We start from the raw sequence: 15,829 nt of genomic DNA, 5'->3' as shown, positions 1-15,829 counted from the left end.
TTCCTGCCAGTATAGAAGAGATGATAAGCTCAACAGAGGGATTTTATTTCTGTGCTTTATGCTTTATAAAATTAGGACTATGTGGCAAAAAAAAAGTATTAGCAGGGCTCTTTAGCCCGCAAGCATACACACCCAAAGAGGAATTCCATCCCTTACTATCTTGGGTATCTTCAAATTAAAAAAGGCAATGAAACAAACAAAATCCTGATATCCCGTCTAAAACCTTAAAACAAGTTTTTTTAAGTGGAATCTTTTTAGCATAAAAGGATGGAAAGGGCTTGAGATGAGTTCCCTGTATAAAAAACAATAGTAAAGTGAAATAGACACAGTATATACAATAGTAATTCAATGTAAAATTACTTTTTCTGAGCAATTGACACCTCCAATACCGGAACCACCTTACCTAACCTGGTGCTCTCTAGATGTGATGGATTGCAACCCTCCTTATCTCCAGCCAGCAGGAAACCTGCAGTTCAACACATCTAGAGGGCACAAGGTTGGGGAAGGATGGGTCAGAGTGATAAGAAAACAGCATTGATTAATTTGCTTTCAAAATTTTTATTCTATTTACTTCGCCACCCCCACTTTTTTTCTAGATTTTCATACATAAATTATTCTCTTCCTCTTATACATCTATCTGCATTCTTTTTTAAAAAAAAAAAATACAGATGAGGAACATATTTCTTTAAAAAAATGTACAGGTTTTCCTCAAGTCTGGCATTTCCAAATATGTTTTAGAACATGAATTTTACATGCCTTTGGATTTTTTTTTAAAAAAAATGACAATTATGTTATAAATGCAGTTCCATGAGAAGTCCAAAATATCATGATGTTCCAATTTGCATATTAAACACTGAGGTATTGATTAGGAAGAAGAGGGAACTAAATTATTTTCTCAACACTACTATTTATTATTATCATTATTTTAAATTCCATTTTAGCGAGACTTTTTAAAAAAAATATATATCAAATTTAGAGACCTCCCATCTCATTCTCAGAGTGACTCTGGTAGTGTGAAATTAAAAACATAAAAAACCATATAAATGTACTAGATATCAGTAAAAGGCAGCTTTTTGTAACAAACGAACCCTTCCTTTTCCCTTGAAAATAATATCCTTATGACACAGCAATAGCAAAGTGACTAGGAAGATTTCCTCTTTTTGAAGAGGCAACTGAGTGGGAGGAGAAATTAATTCCTTATTGAATTTCCAATTTCTTTCTCTTTCTTTTAAAATACCAGCATGGAAGGGAGACATAATTTTCATCATAGCTTAGCTGGCTAACTGGGGAATTCAGGCTTCAGATTGTAGAGGATAAAGTTTTCATCATAAAACGCCACGTGCATCTTTGATTTTACATGTGCAAAATGAAAAAGGGGTTTTCTGCTACCTAATGATAACCAAGTAATAATATTATTCATTTATTTGTTATTCCGTTGATGACTTAGTTGTTTTTTGATTAATTATTTGATTAAAACATGGCAATTCAGGAGCTGGTTTCAGTTCAAAACATTCAAGAGAAGACACAGCTCAGGCTACTGGTCTCAGCCACTCATTTCCAGGTAAAACAAATCAGTGATGCTTTTGTCGACTCTGACCACTAAAATCAAGAGCAATGTATATACAAGTTGGATTATCTATCAACAACTGCTGTTGTACACTATTCAATTTCAGCTATCTGGGCTCTCTTTGCCAAACAATAGGTCCAGCCCCATCAAAGTCATGTTAATCCACCATCATAATGCCCCTGTAATTATATGCAGTGCATATCTATTCAGAGTAAGCCTCTGTGAATTCATTGTTGCCGATTCTCAGCAAGAATAGAAAAAAACCCATCAGTTTACATAGAGAAGTATAAAGAAGGAGCAAAGAGTCCATGGCTGAAAATATCATCACAGTAATCACTCTATCACATAAAAGATGGAGCAGATTATGAACTTTTATCAATATCGCCACAGTGGTATGTACTCACTTCATCTGGTAAATTGAAAGAAGCCAGGAGCAGAATCCCTAGGAAGAAAATTGAAGAATTTCAATGAACTAGCTAAAATCAATTATAGAAGAAAGAACTATCTATGGCTGTTTGTTTCCCCTAGATATGGTGTAAGAGTAAATTAACTGAGCGTGTTATTAAACTTGTCTTAAATAAGTCTAGAATAATTATGGGTCCATAAATATTGTAGGATTTCAACCTCCTTTAATGTTAAGTAACGCTGGGCAAAGGGACACAGGAGTTGAAATTTAGCAACATCTGGGAGGACATAGATTTCTCAATAAGAAGTAAGAAAAGTACAGTAAGGAACTTGGCCATGAGATCAGCATTCAGACTTAAAAGGATGTAGAATTTTAAAAGTGAGTACTATGTTGGAAATAAATCATTAGGAAGGCATGTTGTCCAAATGTATTTTATCTTTTCCAGACATTTTTGAGGAAACAAATATTGTACAAATGGATCAAAAGCAGGAGTTTCAGGCAGATGGACCACCTACCTCACTGAACTTGGCAATTATTTTGATCTAACAACATTATTAAATTAATAGCAGAAAATAGCAGCTTGACAAGAGCAGCAATGACAATCACTTTTGCCTTATTGGGAAATTCACATGTCCATAAAGCCAACGGACATCATTCACTCTGTTTTTACTTTCCTATATCCAGTTGATGGAAATGGGCAAATAGGGATAGGAATTACCTTTGTCATACGGTTTTTCCCTCCCCCCACAGCACCTTTCAAACTTACCACATCTTTGTTGTCAGCCTCCAAGGGGCTGCTCTCAGAAGGAGACTTCTCTTTTTCACTTTGTTCTCCATAGAAGAGGGATGTCAGGCTTCCCATTGATAGGAAGTAAATGGCAGGGAGAAGAAAAATGGGGAATGTGGAGAAAAATCAGAGGAAGACAGTGTAAATTAGATATAGAGGAGGAAAAGAAAAAGAATGGTGAGAGGAATATTATTCCAATCAGGCTACTTTTAAATATCTACAGTTCCACAACCTCAGGACATCAACAAGCCTAAAAGAAGAAGAGTGCAACATTCCAAGAAGATATTGATGCTCAAGAAAGTTTAAGAAAACATATGCCTGCCTTCTCCAGTAAATGTTAGATCTTTAGTGGTTTTGGAAGAAGTGTGTAAGTGCCACTATAGAGAATATGGAACTGGAAGCCAGAAAAACATATGCAACCAAAAGTGTTTTAATGAACTGAAGACTTTGGGATTGTACACAAACACATATATATCCTTGTTCTTGCCTGAACCACTTGAATCAGGGAAACAAAATCTTAGGTGCATGATTGATTGCTAGAAAATTCAGTCGTATGAATTCTTTAAACTATCTTGGATAACATTCTGGGGCCTCTTATTGGAGCCGAGAAATCAGAAGCCTCTGGTTTCCTTTATTGGATTCTGATATATGCTCTGGATTCTCTATCTTTATTGCTTTGTAACTTTATTATTTCATTCTGCATGAGAATAGACAGTTTGCTTCATGATGAGATCATGATGTCAATTATTATATTGCCCAATTATATTAAAGGCACTAATAATTTAAGATGAAATACAAGATTAATGGCAAAGATGTTTTCCAGTTTGCTTATGCAGCTCTTATCTCCGGAATAAAATAAAAGAATAATAGGAATTTGCCTAACAACTGTGTTTACTATCTAGAGTAGCTACAGCAAATTATCCAAGGAAGAGAGTACATATGTACACCTGGAAGATAATCAGAGGTTACATTGTATGAGGCAAACTAGTAAGAATGAAATACATGGTACAGAATGGAATTACCCATAGTTCAACTGTTCTGAGAGTTCCAACAGATTATATGGCCTGTTGGTCTTAGGTGTGCTAGCAACAATTCCTACTTTTTAGAAAGGTTTAAATTCCCATTTCTTTATTGCTTTCTCTAATTTTTCTGCTCTTAGGAAGCAGAAGCTGCCTTATGCTACTTAAGCATCTCTGTGTATATAATGGCTAGGATGGTGAAGCAGTGATGTTGCTCAACTGTAATTCCCAATAGTCCTTTGAAAGTACTTTTTATCTAGTACAACACCATCTAAAATGAATTTCTGCTTTTTTTTTAAACTGAAGATGCTGGAAATTACATTTGGGAACTTCTACAGGTGAAGCATACTCCCCCCCACCCACCAATTAGGGTTGATCATCTACCAAGGTATAGCAAACCCCAGCACGGAAACCATGATTTAACAGGTTTGGATTTCATGGACTGTATGATGGGAATTTTTTCTCCTCCTCCACTATTGCTCTTTGCTGTACTAGATATTTGGTCCATTAGTTAGAGGTGGAAAAAGTGCACCAAACATGTTACAGCATTGCTATTGCGTATGGCTGAGGTAATGCAAGATGCTTACAGAATAACTCATAACCTAAACATCCCTTTGCTCATAGGTAGCATTTCACGATTAGGCTAAGACCAGAATTTAAAGCCCTCATTTCTGGACTCCCATTTCAATATCTACAATCTTTGGCACTTACTTGAAAATTATGTCAGGAAAAGGTGTACCATAAACAGGAGAAGGAACAATGCCCAGAGCCAAATCAAAACACCAGTGGAAAAGTAACAAGCTATTTTTTATACAAACCAAGTATTAATAAATCTTACATAATAGCATTAAGAATGGCCAGATCAGAATTTCAGTAAGAGTAATTTCAAAACTGTAGCATTCATGAAAAGGACACCCACTACATATTATAAAAATGTGATCCTCTAGAATAGATTAAAAGTATGGATATTTGAAAATACTACTTTAAGGTAATGGTGAAGGAACAGCATTTTAAATATTAGATGATGACTCTAACCTTCCCTTTCACCCAACGTTAAACAATCAAATGAAACCCATCATTATCAGACAGATAATATAGATTAACAACCAAGAGAATATTTTAAAGGAGTTTACCCACATTACCAGATGACATTGAAGCATCCTGTGAAAGAAAGAAAAGCCACTGCAAAATGAGAAGGAAGTGAATTAAAACTATCAGGAGCAGAATGTCTATCAAGATTCTCAGTTATCTGGGTCATGGTTGTCCCAAAGGTGCTTTTTCAAAAGGCAACTGGACTTTCTTCTTTTAATCCCATTGAAGACATTTCACTTCTCATCCAAGAAGAACTGAAGCAGTTTCTTAAATGAGAAGCGAAACGTCTTTTGGCGGGGGGGGGGGCAGAAAACGAAGTCCAGTTGTCTTTTGAAAAAGTATCTCTGGGACAATCAAGAGCAGATTCACCCTACTTGACATCTGTAACAAAATTAATCCAATCTGCCTCCACCACTCACCCACCTTCTCTTCTGCCTTCTTTGGAAGAGAGAAAGTATCACTGATATAATTTTATTTTGTCTTGACCCTGGATCTTTTTAGTTTCAAGGCCAAGAACTCCTTTGAAATACAGATGGAGAAACTTTTTCCAGTTGATTTGGAGAAAGCGAATTGAACCTGGGTGGAATTGATAGATTCTCAAATGCTCCTTTAAAAGCAGTGGTGATTCTTTTTTCTTTCACAAGAATTCTCAATTCCCCAAGCCTTCCATTCCCTTATCACCACTGTATCATTTACTTGTAGGAGTCCCATGTGCTTGGAGGAAAACGGCTGATTAAAAGAAGAACAACAACAGTAGTCAGTGGGGGGAAACCTTCAGAGAGCAATAACAAGCAATATTACTGTGAGATGTATAGGATGAAGACAAACATCTCAAAAAGGATCAGAATTAGAGAGTGTTTTGTTTTCTTCCAAGAAATCTGTTTTGATTATTCCTACATTACAGGGAATAGAAGGAAGCCTATTAAGGCTAACATATAGCTACCATTTAGGGAAATCATTTCTGAGGCAAGTTATCAACCAGAGATTTCTTGGCTCATGGTTCACTGATTTATTTCACCAATTAGCTATATGATCTTCTGCCCAAACGTATCTTACACCTTGCTCTTCTAAGATCTTCTTTACTAATATATGCTTTTTAAGTCTACTCCTCCAGACACCTTAATTTTCAAAACCTAGGCTGGTGGCAATCCCAGTTGAACTTTTCAATACCACATATCAATGGATAAGGTAAGAGGTTTAATTTTTTTTCCATATTCCATCAGTAGTATAATTTCAGCCAGTTCTTTGATATTGTCACAGTCTGGTTTTGTTGCTGTTCCTGTCTTTACAATTGTGCAGTTTTACTATATTGATGGAATATAGAAACCTTTTGAATAATCTATTTTAGAACTTGTGGCTTCTCCAACTCTGGAGGCTACAAAGAAAAGATGAAACAGCTACTTCTTGAAGATGATTCAACTGGTTTTCATGCACATAAGAAAGAGAAGGATTGTTTTCATGGTCCCTTTCAATTCCACAATTCCATGATTTCATCTTATGTTACAAATGCTAGGAAGGTGCTTTGGATTGTTCCTCTTTTAAAAGGGAAATTTAAGGGAATTTCATTATTTTTTCTTGTACTGAAACTAAGGGACATTGCAAACATTTTCCACAGTCTACTGGTCATGTAGAGTTAGTGACACTTTTTCTATTATTATGCCAGGTTTTCAAGCTTTCACAATAATGCCCTTGTACATTATATTCTCAACAGAGCACCCTACTGATAATTTTGGATTGGAAGCCATCTCCAATCTGATGCCCTCCAAAATGCTTGGATTGTTAGTGGAAGGTAATACTTAAGAGTTGCAGTCCCAACACATCTGTGGGCATTAAACTGGAAAAGTCTGGTAAAGAGCAAATTATTTCACTATTTTCTGTGCCCTTCAGCTTTTTCATCCTTTTAGAAAGGTTAGATTTTACCTGTCATTATCCATCAGCAAGGCAAGGCGCCCATAATCCCAAGCTGCTTTCCGAAGGCAGGAAAAGATGAAGAGAAGTACCTGCAGTTGGAGAGGAGCACTATCAGCTTAATGATCTTCTTCACTAAGTAAATACCTCATTCCTTTTCCCCAGTGACAGAAATTGCAATAAATGATAAAATAACAATAATAACTGCAGAATGGGATTTGCTTCCATAGATTTTCAGAGCTCACTTAAATACTAAAACTTGGTTTTTGAATCGCTTTCTGGGTTTGCAGAACTGACTGAATTGTAACCAGGCTGCATTCATATGACTTGTTAACCATATCACCACCAAAGAAACTTACTAAGGTTAACATTAATGAGGCTTAACGTGTGGTGTAAATGCATCCATTAAGTTTTTAACTGATCTAGTTAGATATGTTCCATACACCTGCCAATATAAATTAAAGATGGAAAAATAAACATGTAGGAATTGTATATGCTAATTCTGTCTTGCATAGCATGAGTATATAGGGAACTCACACTGATACAAATGCGCCTCTCAGTTGAATTCTGAACTTGAGTTAAGCTGCAGAAAAAGTGCAAAACAATACAAAGTAAAGATGAACAAGAAATTATGAATTCTCCTGTTAGTTTGTTGAGGTGGTCTCTAGATCAGGAGTCTCCAATCCCTGGACTGAGGCCCACTACCGGCCCATGGCCTGTTTCAAACCAAGCCATGCGAGCGATGAGAGAGCACTTGCGTGAATCAGCCCTCACCATTCATGCGAGTAGAGCTTCATGTGCCAGAACAAGTGCCCTCTGCTTGTGTGTCCTCCACTTGCACAAGTGGGCCCTCTGCTTGCAAAAGTAGAGCTTCATGCATGAGTGCAAGTGCCCGCTGCTCAAGCATGAAACTCTATCCACGTGAGTGGAGGACATGCACGACCACTGCTTACACTAATGGAGCTGTGTGCATACCACTCACACACCCCCCCCCCCTGGGCTGGGGCTCAAGGTGGAAAGATTGGGGACCGCTGCTCTAGATTAGGGCTGCCAAACTCATGGCCCTCAGGCCAGATGCATCATGGACTGGCCATGTCCCCCGCCCAGTTTAGCGAAGGGGGAAAAAGTCTCGATACGTCACGTGATGATGCCGTGACAATTCACGTTTGTCACCCCTGGTCTAGATGAAATATATATATATATGTATATGTATATGTATACATATATATATATATATATATATGTGTGTGTGTATGTGTGTATATATATATATATATATATATATATGCGTGTGTATGTGTGTGTGTGTGTATATATATATATATAGATAGAGAGAGAGAGAGAGAGAGAGAGAGAGAGAGAGAGAGAGGGAGAGAGAAGGGATGTCTGGTTTCAGGCCTTCCTGGCCTGTGTGGAACACTGGCTGGGTGAATGCCAGAAGCAACGTTGGAGGGGGAAGTTTACTGTCACCTGACTGATTGAATGGGTTTATTCCTATTCAGTACCAATATGAAGTCACACCCCTCTGACTAAAGGCCATATGATTTGTTTGCCATAGCTTTAATATTTAAGGTAGAGGTCTCCAAACTTGGCAACTTTAAGACTTGTGGACTTTGCTGGCTGAAGAATTCTTGGAGTTGAAGTCCACAAGTCTTAAAGTTGCCAAGTTTGGCGACCCCCAATTTAGGGGAAAATATCTCTCTTTGCATTGGTGGATTTTTTCCCTCAAGAGTTCAAGAAACATATAAGGAAGCAACCAGTGAGAATTATATATCAGGGAATGAAGGAGAAAACTGTCATATCACATTCCCCTGTGTTGGATGTAAGGATATACAATTATGGTGATGATTTATGAACAAATAAAAGAAGATCATTTTTTTCTTTCTCACTCACCATCCAAAGGAGGAAGTTGAGAGCAAGTACAGTGGGCACACCGCCAAACGGCAGCCCTTGCAACACAGTGCTACGGGAACGGGCGCTGAAGCATTGCTCCTCTGTACTGTTGGTCAGAGTATCCAGATACGTGAGAACATTCAGAGAGACGGAACTCGTATCTTCTGGTGAAGATGTGGCCATGATCATGTTGTCCATCTGTAAATCAGAGGGAGTTCTGCTAAAAGTGGATTTAGGGGGAAAGAGAGAAACTAGGCTTCTGAGACTGGAAATGACCTCTCAAAGAAGACTTTCATATCTGAGGATACGTTTATCCCTCCATAAGCTTGCTCTCTGCTGCGTCATACAGAGATATAGAGACTGAGGGCAGAGGACAGCCAGATCCTTGCTAAACCAGCCTATAGAGTTGTCAGGAAGTTGTCAGTGTTAACACTATCTTTTGATGCTAAAGCCAAGATATATTATTCTAAGAAGATTAGACTCTAGAAGTCCAAATGAAAGTAAATATGCCTAAGAACTTTTCATGGTCCTTGATCCCAGTTGTGAAAGTGGAAGGGCAATTAAAAAGAATGCTGGTTTCAGCAAATGTATCAGCCTTATATAGTATCCAGAAACTGGCTTATCCCAGGTTCAGCTGTAGGTCACTGTGATTTTGATTCCCAAGGTGTCTGCTTTTCTCAGGGGAGCCTGACCTGGCAACTCTTTTTCCATTAATCTTTTCCCCAGCAATACTTAAGAGCTCAAAAGCTGTGGATCATAGAAGTGAGCTAGCAGGACTCCCTACTTAGGACTTCAGACCAATGTCTAAAGATATACCCGATATACCTGATTCTGCTTCAGCCTCTACCCCCTGCAACGAGGGTTTCTCATCTTCATCCTGACATCTCATTCTTCTCAAAGGAAGAACCCAGGGCAATGATGACAGCCACTTATTAAAATTACAAGTAGACCTACCCCATCAATATTTGAAGAACTGAAGGTGGAGATTAGGAGAGATCCTCTTTACTATCAGTACTTCAGGATTTGGAATCAACATCCCCAGAAATCTCTGTGCTCGCTTTAATGGCATTTCATCCTACAAAATAAAGAAAAAAGAAAGATGTAAGGGAAAAAAGCACTTTGAACCACAGTGCTGTTTCGGTTGTCTTTCTGTTTGAATTTTCAAAGTGACTAATATTAATTTTGATTTTGATTTCTTGGGGGCTTCTAATTAAGATTGCAGTTTTGTGATGTTTTGTTAGCTGGCTGGATTTATAAACTTATTTTCCCCCATCTTTTGTCTTTGCTATTTTTGATAAGTTGCCTTTTCAGTTCACTTTTAGGAAAGGTTGGATCTTTAAAATTAAAAATAAAAACACATTCATATTGCAGAGCTTAACAGAAAAAATGTTAAGTTAGGGAAACTGAAAAACAAGTGAAACACCACAAAGATAATATTGTGTTTATTCATGATATAAACCAATTTATCAAGACAGGCAGTGGCTGGCTTTTATTAGACAGCCATCTATGGGGGAAACTTTAATTTGGACTGTTGCACTGAACATTGATGGTCTAAATGGCCCGTTGCAGCTCTATTATTTTAATTGCTTCTGTTATATACATTGACATTAAAAGGATTTGTCTACGTTTAAGAAATTATCAAAGAAACATGAAGAAAAACATTACATTGTGATATATTAATGGGTCAGTCAGATAGAGGCATGTTAGTAAAGTGGGTGAATTAAGAATTGGCACTGAGCCTTGTGGAGATGCAGCACCAGTGGATTTACCATATTGGACAGGAATTTGAGAATTGTGGTCCAAAGCCTACTGAAAGGTATAGGTTAGGTAAATCTAGTCCAGAGAACTGCAAATGTTATTTTGATAAAGGACGGGATCAACATGTGGGACTCCAGAGAAATCTTTAAAAAGAAATATGTATTATGTATGCTACTTTGCTGCGGGATGAGAAATTATAAGGGCAGCTTCACTGGGCTTGGGCTGCCTTTGTAAAGGGAATACATTGGAAACATGCTTCTATGCAATGATCTTTTATTTACCAATAATAGCCGATGAATAAGTGGAAGCAAGCAACAATCCTCCGACTTGTCTCTTAAGGCATCTGATATTTCAAAATGATTTTAGCTTCCAGCTAATGGTATGCCATTCTCTCCATTCGGGTTTTAGTCTAGTATGCCCCAACTCCCTCAAATAAGATGGTCTAAAAGGCAATTGTAAGAAATTTAGCTGACTCTATGCCAACCTCCCAATGATTAGGAAACCTTTTAATGGCAGTAAGCACTAGAAACACAATCCCCCAATTGATCAGATAGTCCTATATCTCTAAACACATACAATTCAAAACAATGGAGTGTGTAATCCATCTCTTCCTCCATTCTTCCTTTTTTTCCTTGTCAAGCATTTATCCTACCACTAAGTCCAAAGAGATATAACACTTGGGGTACACTTTCCCTGCTCTGGGCAATCTCAAAATATAGAATAACAGAATTGGAAGGGACCTTGGAGGTCTTCTAGTCCATCCTCCACCTCAAGCAGGAGACCCTATACCATTTCAGACAAGTGGCTATCTAGTTTTTTCTTCAAAGCCTCCAGTGATGGCGCACCCACAACTTCTGAAAGGACATTGTTCCACTGGTTGATTGTTCTAAATGTCAGCAAATTTTTCCTGAGTTCTAGGCTGCATCTTTCCAATGTTCGTTTCCATCCATTCTTTCTTGTCTTGCCTTCTGGTGCTTGGGAAAATAGGTTGACCCCCTCATCTCTGTGATAGCCACTCAAGTATTGGAACACTGCTATCATGTCACCCCTAGTTCTTCTTTTCACTAGAGTAGCCATACCCAATTCCTGCAACTGTTCATTGTATGTTTTAGCCTTCAGGGCCCTCATCATTTTTGTTGCTCTTCTCTGCATTCTTTCTAGAGTCTCAACATTTCTTTTACAATGTGGTGGCCAAAACTGGATGCAGAATTCCACATGTGGTCTTATATGTTTAGTTTAATGTTTCCCTTTCTCCAATGTTGAGAAAGTTGTCTTCTACTTATGCTAAAAGCAAATACAAATACCATCTAAGAAGGGACCCCATTCAAAACAGGAAGCTGGAGACACTGGGGATGGAACTAGCAGGCAGGATTACATCCTGTATCCTCTCCAGCAAAATGCCAGCCTGGGGGCACTAAGATTTGGGCATTCACACACAGTTATTTTACCTGAGAGGAACATATGTTGGCTTATCTTCCCAGATCATTCCAAAGAGATGTCCTTACTTACCAGGATTTTTTTTTTCTAAATGACACTTGTAGTATTTCAATGCCCTTGGCACAAACAGACGTAAACCTGTTTGGTTTGGTTCTGATGGTTCCTAGAACTCAACCTAGCTTCAAACAGATGGAAGTGTCCACTTTTAGTTCATTCAAAGCCATTATTACAAAGTCAGCAAAATCATTCATTCATTCTTTCATCTGCTCCTAAATTAGACCCCCCCAATATATCTAATACTTTCCAAATGCATTGGATGATAATACACACTTCTCCCACCCTGACTAATTTGAGAATGGCAGCAAGTGTAATAATCACCCATCTAGAAAGCACCACACTTGGGACAGCTATTCTTGAGAATGAAGGTTCTCCCAGCGGCAGAGATCACTTCCTCCTTTATGTTCCAACAAGTTTTACAAAGTAACTTTTTACCTTTTTTGGACAGTAGACTCACGATACATACCAACACGGGTCATCCCACGATTCAGGCTTTATTCCAGACACTAGGGTCGACTCTTGCCATTGTATAATCAGTCTGTGTCATTATAAAAAAGAAACACAAAACTGAATAAGTAATTCTAGCAGACCAAAGGTGAACAGGCTCCAGCTTTGTTCTTTGTAAGAATCCAGTGTAACTTGTCTTGCTACATCTTACCATCCCTTACAAAGTAAACATTTGTGGGTAGTGGTGGAAATCTCTTGTTCCTTGTGACACCCACTGCTAGAACACTCCAATTACATTGTGTATTTAGTATTATTATTCTGCAGCAGGGCAGCAGCCAGGCAGGGTTTGCTTTCAGTACTGGCCTTTTTTTTTGGTTTCGAAGCCTCTAAACCTATCTAAAAAGACAATGGCCGGGAGTAAGTTAAAGACATTATGGGGTTTCCTCCTGTGTTTGGGGAAGCAGAGGAAAACGAAGGCCAGATGGCTGCCCAGCTGAGCTACATTCCTACCTTCATTGTGTCTGAGAGTGCAGTTCCTTACCCCCTCCTCCCTTTGCTTCCCTTCCCTATGTAAACAATTCCATCTGACATTGCCAGTTGCTTTTAATAATTCATCTCCCTTTGGTTACCAAGGAAAATGACTCTGGACCATCAGCAAATAATTAGAAGGGCTCTTGGCAACCAGCAGCTCAGTCCTCCGCTACCTTTCCAAGAGCTAATGACAGAAACATTTTTAGGGTGAGCCAGCATTTGGTCTGTTTCCACGTTTTCCCTTTACAAAAAGCATGTATCTGTAAGCAGTAAAGTAGAACTTGCACGCAAGAGTTTTCAGTCATGTACAGAGTTATCTGACTGATCTCATTTCAATTTCAAACAGATCAAAGCAGCAAACGAGGTGCCTCTCTCTTACAATAAATCTGTGAGATGAGCTTAAGATCTCACAGAAAGTTTAAAGTGATGGGGGCATTGAAATCTTCCCATTTGAGTTGAACTAGGAGTTTCTCAATTGCCAGGTTGTGCAAGCCCCACGGTCAGCTTTAGTCTGTCTGATTTCTGGCTTCATATGACATATTAAATCATGAGTGAAAAATATGCCCTGCAATTAAACAACAGGCTGAGCTAAAGTATGGTTGGCTGGTTTATGGTGTAGTGTGTCACGTGAAGGCAGTTAGCAGGCAAGTGTACACATGTACAGTTACTATTAATTGCATATGGTTAGTGAGATGGGTGACATATAAATTTAATAAATAAAATAAATGTTCTTGGTAAACAAGCACCTGAATTGGAACTTATTTCAGAATTCCACTGATTGCTTATACTAAAATATGGGAAGTATGTATGTGCAGGTATGTGCAATAAGAGTGGCACAGGCATAAAATTGTCAGTGGCGCAGACATAAAATTGTTTTTACTTTATATGCTAGATTCACCCTATCGCTCTTATTTGAGGTTTGATGAAATAGTTACAAACTATTCAAAGTGTCTGATTCTTTCATTTTTGCACTGTAAAGTTTACTCTCTCACTCTAGACGTTGGAGAAACAGGGCTTTCCATAATACAACCAGGACCAGAGATTTTGTTATTAGCAAATCAGGAACCGGAATGCAAATGTATGTGAGAGAAAAAGCCTTGCCTTCTCACTATAGCAATAGCACTTAGACTTATATACCGCTTCACAGTCCTCTCTAAGCGATTTACAGAGTCAGTAATATGCCCCCAACAATCATTTTACCGGCCTCAGAAAGATAGAAGGCTGAGTCAATCTTGAGCTGGTGAGATTCGAACTGGTGAACTGCTGTTAGTCAGCAGTCAGCAGAATTAGCCTGCAATACTGCATTCTAACCACTGCGCCACTACGGCTCCATCCAAATGACAGCGAAATATCCTAAGGAGGGGAAGCCTTTCTGTGTTTGCATGGAGCTCATGATCACCACTCAGAATTGCATGTTGTGCTTGAGGCTAAAAATGTTGCCCACAGCTCAGGTTTCAAATAATCAAAATTAATTCTCTCTTCTACTATATACTGAAGTAGCTACAATATAAACGTATATTTGTAAAGGCATATTTATAACGTAACTACCTTATGTTATAAAAATGCCTTTCTTTTGTCCTTTCTTTGACATTAGCCTTTCAGTTAGATTTACCTGGTTAAAGGCATTGGACAGCTATATTTTATAATCCTTTTAATCACCTCACTTTGGGGGAAATCTCCAATCATAGCCAAAATGAGAACTTGATTCTGAAGGAGATTGTACTTTTGCAATTTATAGCCAGTTAAGATTCATCAAATGATGCTGTTTCTTTACATTGGTCCTTTTATAATCTGTGTAATCTGTCTCCTACCAATTTCTCTGAAAACATTCCACATACAGCAATTTAATTTTACTCTTCCTATATGGTTTCTAAAAAAAACTAAGCAAACAAAACAAAACAAAAACTCAAAGAGCTACATCATTATTGTGGAAACTTCAGAAAACTAAGATTAGTCTGCAGACTACGATGCCAGAGCCCTTTATTGATTTAATTTGCAACTGATATTTATACCTTTTCCCTCGGAATCTATTATAATACTTCCTTTTAATGCCCATTGCATCATCAAAGGTATTCTGTTGTTTTAAAAGTATACGGGAAGAAAATAGAATTGAATTACTGGGGATATTGCAGCAAAGATTTCCTTATTCCTAATGGGATCATTTTTATTTATCTCTTGCTTTTAATTACACAGTGAGATCTTGTTTTAACAGATGAATGTACAATTTTAGTTCCAATAAAATGTCATGTATAACATTATCTGCATACTGATACAATTATAACACACGATACAATACACATCATTTGCATAACTGCACCACCTGTATAATGTTGTCATTATGCAAATATTTTATTACATCCTGTGCAATGATATAATTATCATGCAAATAAAGTACATTGCATCAGAAGTCCATTATGTTGAGGTTTAGAAAACTGGTTCTGCTTTAAAACTAAAATTGAGAAAACTCAGAGAAAACCAGGAAAAGCCCTTGGATCCTTCCAGTTTTGATAAACTAAAGTTTTGGGTTTCTAATATTTGAAGTAAGAGTTTGAAATGAGACCTTGAATGGTGGTCCTCATTTTTTTTTTACAAACAACACAAATTCCAGAAATTAAAAGAGCTCAAGCGAACAATTTTCAAACTCTACTGACAAAGATAGGTCAATCAGTCTATAACCAAGCAGAATATGACTATGTGGTGTACTCTGATTTACATAACTTTGACAGATTAAAGGTGTTAAAAAATTTGTTCTATTTTGGTGATAGGCAAACATCCTTTAAAATGTTGCTGCCAGCATCTCAAAATGACAAAATTAAGAGTTTTAATTGCCTCTTACCAGTTCTTTTGTGAAGGTCTTAGAGATGGAGAACTGGTTAATACGGTTATCATTGTTTTTATTATTTATTATTGTTACTGCACACTTTCTT

General features: G+C 37.7%; 1 protein-coding gene across 22 annotated transcripts in view; it reads right to left on the bottom strand.

Annotated features, from left to right (window-relative positions):
- The window catches only part of TMEM63C (transmembrane protein 63C), an 87,071-nt gene that overhangs the window by 31,255 nt on the left and 39,987 nt on the right, over positions 1-15,829 (bottom strand). For 5 of the 22 annotated variants that reach the window (XM_087922042.1, XM_087922040.1, XM_087922037.1 and 2 more), the window contains 6 exons: positions 12,391-12,462; positions 9,627-9,747; positions 8,673-8,870; positions 6,792-6,871; positions 2,740-2,827; positions 1,972-2,009 (listed from right to left, as the gene is read on the bottom strand). In XM_087922042.1, coding sequence (XP_087778168.1) covers positions 1,972-2,009; positions 2,740-2,827; positions 6,792-6,871; positions 8,673-8,870 — 404 coding nt within the window. In that variant the 5' untranslated portion in view covers positions 9,627-9,747; positions 12,391-12,462. Of the gene's footprint in view, positions 1-1,971; positions 2,010-2,739; positions 2,828-5,567; positions 5,601-6,791; positions 6,872-8,672; positions 8,893-9,626; positions 9,748-12,359; positions 12,556-15,829 lie in introns of those variants that run through there. The other 17 variants (XM_087922030.1, XM_087922028.1, XM_087922029.1 and 14 more) reach the window with 15 other exon arrangements.

The sequence above is a fragment of the Pseudonaja textilis genome, chromosome 1 (genome assembly GCF_049901715.1).
Source record: "Pseudonaja textilis isolate UNSWEBS1 chromosome 1, rPseTex1.2, whole genome shotgun sequence".
Classification (NCBI taxonomy): Eukaryota; Metazoa; Chordata; class Lepidosauria; order Squamata; family Elapidae; genus Pseudonaja; species Pseudonaja textilis.
The sequence above is the reverse complement of the archived record's forward strand: the minus strand, read 5'-3'. Positions and strand labels throughout refer to the sequence as shown.